At 54.6% G+C, this 3,965-nt stretch overlaps 1 protein-coding gene across 1 annotated transcript in view; it reads left to right on the forward strand.

Annotated features, from left to right (window-relative positions):
• The first annotated feature begins 298 nt into the window (after window positions 1–298).
• LOC110164074 (primary amine oxidase, liver isozyme-like) overlaps window positions 299–3,965 on the forward strand; it is a 9,470-nt gene continuing 5,803 nt past the window's right edge. Inside the window, exons 1-3 of the mRNA XM_020929094.2 lie at window positions 299–1,892; window positions 2,612–2,730; window positions 2,829–2,995. Of these exons, the coding sequence (XP_020784753.2) occupies window positions 335–1,892; window positions 2,612–2,730; window positions 2,829–2,995 (1,844 nt within the window). The 5' untranslated portion in view covers window positions 299–334. The remainder of the gene's footprint in view (window positions 1,893–2,611; window positions 2,731–2,828; window positions 2,996–3,965) is intronic.

Raw genomic sequence — 3,965 nt, forward strand, 5'->3', positions numbered from 1 at the left:
GGTTAAATAGTGATTAGAATGGCACTTCCTGTGTGCGTCATATAAAACATAAAGAGCAGCAGCTTTTACAAACACACAACACAAAACTCAGGAGCTGCTTTAAATAAATGTCAGAATGAAACTGCAGCATGAGTTAGAGTCTTTAAAAAAAAAAATCTCTACTCTCTTTTCTCTACTGAACAAAACTTCAGTGCTGTAAAATATAACCACAAAATAAAAAAGCAGACAGCAGCTCGTGGGGCTCTACGGCGCACGCGCATGGGTGGGGGTCTGTGAGCGTGCACGCGGGAGTCTCCAAACTCTGAAGACAAAAGAGCGCTCGTGCAGCTCCAGGATGCACGCGCTGGTGAAGTGGGCCGCGGGGCTGCTCGTGCTCTTCTCTGTGCTTCTGAACCTCGCGCTCATCGTGGGCTACTCCCGCAGGACGCCCACGTGCGCGGCCCGGAGCAAACACGCGCTCCGGGGAAAACACGACGAGCGCAGTCGCGTGTTCGCGGACCTGAGCCGCGACGAGTACGCGCAGGTGCAGCAGTACATGCTCCGACAGAAGGACCTGGACATCTCCACGCGCCAGAGCACGAGACCGGACGAGAACTTCCTCTTCCTCATTGACCTGCGCGTGCCACCAAAGTCCCAGGTTTTGGCGCACCTGGACGCGCGCGCCCCCGCGCCGCGCAGAGAGGCGACAGTCGTGGTTTTCTTCGGCTCCACGGGCCACATTAAAGAGTACGAGGTGGGACCTCTGCCCAAACCGAGCTACCACCGCGACGTGACGCGTGAGCGCTACGGCACGGACCTGCCGCTGAGCGCGCGCGCAGTCACCGTGGGAGAATACGTGCTTCTGTTCCAGTTCCTGGAGGATAAAGTGTTCTCGCCCCTGTCCACGCTCCTCCGCGAGAGTTTTGGCGTGGACCATGAGCACAAACTCAGACCCTTCGAGCAGATGCCGCGCGGGTTACGCGCCGGCGACCGCAACACCTGGATCTCGTTCCTCCGTGACCTGAGCGGGTTTTACCTGCAGCCCGTGGGCTTTGAGGTGCTCGTGGATCACCGGAGTACCAACGCGTCACAGTGGCGCGTGGAGCGCGTCTTTTACAACGATCAGTACTTCGAGTCAGTGGACGCGCTTCGTGACGCGGACGCCGCGGGCACCGTGAAGAAGATGGTGAAGATCCCGTGGGAGGACTACGGCTCCCTGAAGCCCCGGACACGACCCCTGCAGGTCGGACCGCAGCTCGTGAACCCCGAGGGCGCGCGCTACAGCGTGAGCCACAACCACGTGCTCTACATGGACTGGAGCTTTGCCTTCGGGCTCAGCGCGGTCACGGGGATGCGCGTGTTCGACGTGCGCTTCAGAGACGAGCGCATCCTTTACGAGCTGAGCCTGCAGGAGGCCATGTCCGTGTACGGCTCCATGACCCCGGGCCTGGGCATGACCAAGTTTCTGGACTCCGGCTTTGGCATAGGCCGCTTCGCGCACGAGCTCGTGCGCGGTGTGGACTGTCCATATGACGCCAAGTACGTGGACACGTACAGGTACATTGATGTGTCCGAGCCCACGCGCACCCGGAACTCCATGTGTATCTTTGAGCTGTACCTGGGTCAGCCGCTGCGCAGACACTTCTCAGACTTTTTCCACAACAGTTACGGCGGGATGGCGAACAGCGCGCTCGTCCTCAGGACCATCACCGCCATCGAAAACTACGACTACATGTGGGATTTTATTTTCTATCAGACCGGCGCCGTGGAGGCCAAGGTGCACGCGACAGGATACATCTCCTCCTCCTTCCTCGTGCGGGACAGTCACAAATTCGGGCACCAAGTGGCGCCAAAGGTTCTGGGAAATATGCACACGCACTTCGTCAACTTCAAAGTGGACCTGGATGTGGCGGGTGAGTTTTCAGCACCAAGAGGAGAAGTGGAGAACATGCACTGACTGATTATTTTATATTCTGGTCCAAAACAATCTCCTCCTCATCATCTGGTATCATCAGACCGTCGCCTCTTTCTGATGTGACAAACCAGAAACTCTTTTCTTATTCTTCAGGCTCAGAGCTGCAGTTCTGTTCCTGTCCCACAAACAAAAACACTAATCACTGGTTTAAATTTGGCCTTTTCCCTCCGATCTGAAGCTTCATAAATCTCTCTAACGCCCTGAAATGTGACCCCGTGTATCTAATGTTTAATCTGTAGGTTTGTTCAACATCCTCTCAGGTGGAGTTTGCTGTAAGTGAAAGTGTCAGAGTGTAAATCTGTTGACCTGGTTTATGTTCATATTTCTGTCACTACTGGGCTTATCCAACAAACAACAAAACAACTGGCACAAGTTCTTCATCTGTCAGTAGAAATAAACAAAAGTGGATTTTTTTTTTCACAATATCTGAACAAAGTGATGCAGTTTTTCCAACTCCAAATGCATCATTGTTGCGGTTTATACTCATGTGGTGTTTAAATGAAGTCATATTATGTTGTTATGAGTGAAAACTACCGGCACATTTGCAGCTTTCTGCTCCAAAACTGTGAAAAACCTCAAATTTATAGTTTTTAGACCAGAAGACTGCAAATTGACCAAGTTTGTTTTGTTCCACTTGAAACCTTGTGCTTGTTCCAGGCGAGAAGAACATCTTCCAGACCAAAGACATGGAGTACAGGAACGTGTCTCTGCCCTGGAAGCCCGAGCACTACGCCACCATCCCTCACCTGGTGGAGAGGAACGTTGTCACGGAGCAGGTGAGCTTCAGGCTGTGGGTCCTGTGATCGTTTGGGTCACAGATGAGATCATATTGATGGACACAAACATCAGAACGTGTCCCTCTGTCTCCGTCCAGGCGGCTGCGATGCGTCACGATGCGAAGACGCCCCGGTACCTGCACGTCTCCAGTGAGCAGAAGAACCGCTGGGGCCACGAGCGCTCCTACAGGCTCCAGGTGTACAGCTTCAACGGAGACCACCTCCCTGAAGGCCAGCCCGAGGAGAAGGCCATGTCCTGGGCCAGGTGAGCCGCCCTGCCCCCTCTGGTCTGCTCTGTCCCCACAGCAGCACAGTGCACCTCACAGCTGCTCGGTCCTGTCTCTGTGGACTTCTCACAGTGTCTCACAGCTGGACGACGCAGACTGTGACTCTCACTGTCTGTGGTCAGTGTGCAGATGTGCTGTGTGAGTGGACAGGAGGTGTGTGTCTGTGAGTGGACAGGAGGAGGTGTGTGTCTGTGAGTGGACAGGAGGTGTGTGTCTGTGAGTGGACAGGAGGTGTGTGTCTGTGAGTGGACAGGAGGTGTGTGTCTGTGAGTGGACAGGAGGTGTGTGTCTGTGAGTGGACAGGAGGTGTGTGTCCTGTGAGTGGACAGGAGGTGTGTCTGTGAGTGGACAGGAGGTGTGTGTGTGTCTGAGTGGACAGGAGGTGTGTGTCTGTGAGTGGACAGGAGGTGTGTGTCTGTGAGTGGACAGGAGGTGTGTGTCTGTGAGTGGACAGGAGGAGTGTGTGTGTGTCTGTGAGTGGACAGGAGGTGTGTGTCTGTGAGTGGACAGGAGGAGTGTGTGTCTGAGTGGACAGGAGGTGTGTGTCTGTGAGTGGACAGGAGGTGTGTGTCTGTGAGTGTGTGTGTCTGTGAGTGTGAGTGGACAGGAGGTGTGTGTCTGTGAGTGGACAGGAGGTGTGTGTCTGTGAGTGTGTGTCTGTGAGTGGACTGAGTGGACAGGAGGTGTGTGTCTGTGAGTGACAGTGGTGTCTGAGTGGACAGGAGGTGTGTGTCTGTGAGTGGACAGGAGGTGTGTGTCTCTGAGTGGACAGGAGGTGTGTGTCTCTGAGTGGACAGGAGGTGTGTGTCTGTGAGTGGACAGGAGGAGTGTGTCTGTGAGTGGACAGGAGGTGTGTGTCTGTGAGTGGACAGGAGGTGTGTGTCTGTGAGTGGACAGGAGGAGTGTGTCTGTGAGTGGACAGGAGGTGTGTGTCTGTGAGTGGACAGG

This window comes from Boleophthalmus pectinirostris, unplaced genomic scaffold, assembly GCF_026225935.1.
Source record: "Boleophthalmus pectinirostris isolate CB_2022bp ecotype Guang Dong unplaced genomic scaffold, ASM2622593v1 HiC_scaffold_17, whole genome shotgun sequence".
NCBI classification, from domain to species: domain Eukaryota; kingdom Metazoa; phylum Chordata; class Actinopteri; order Gobiiformes; family Gobiidae; genus Boleophthalmus; species Boleophthalmus pectinirostris.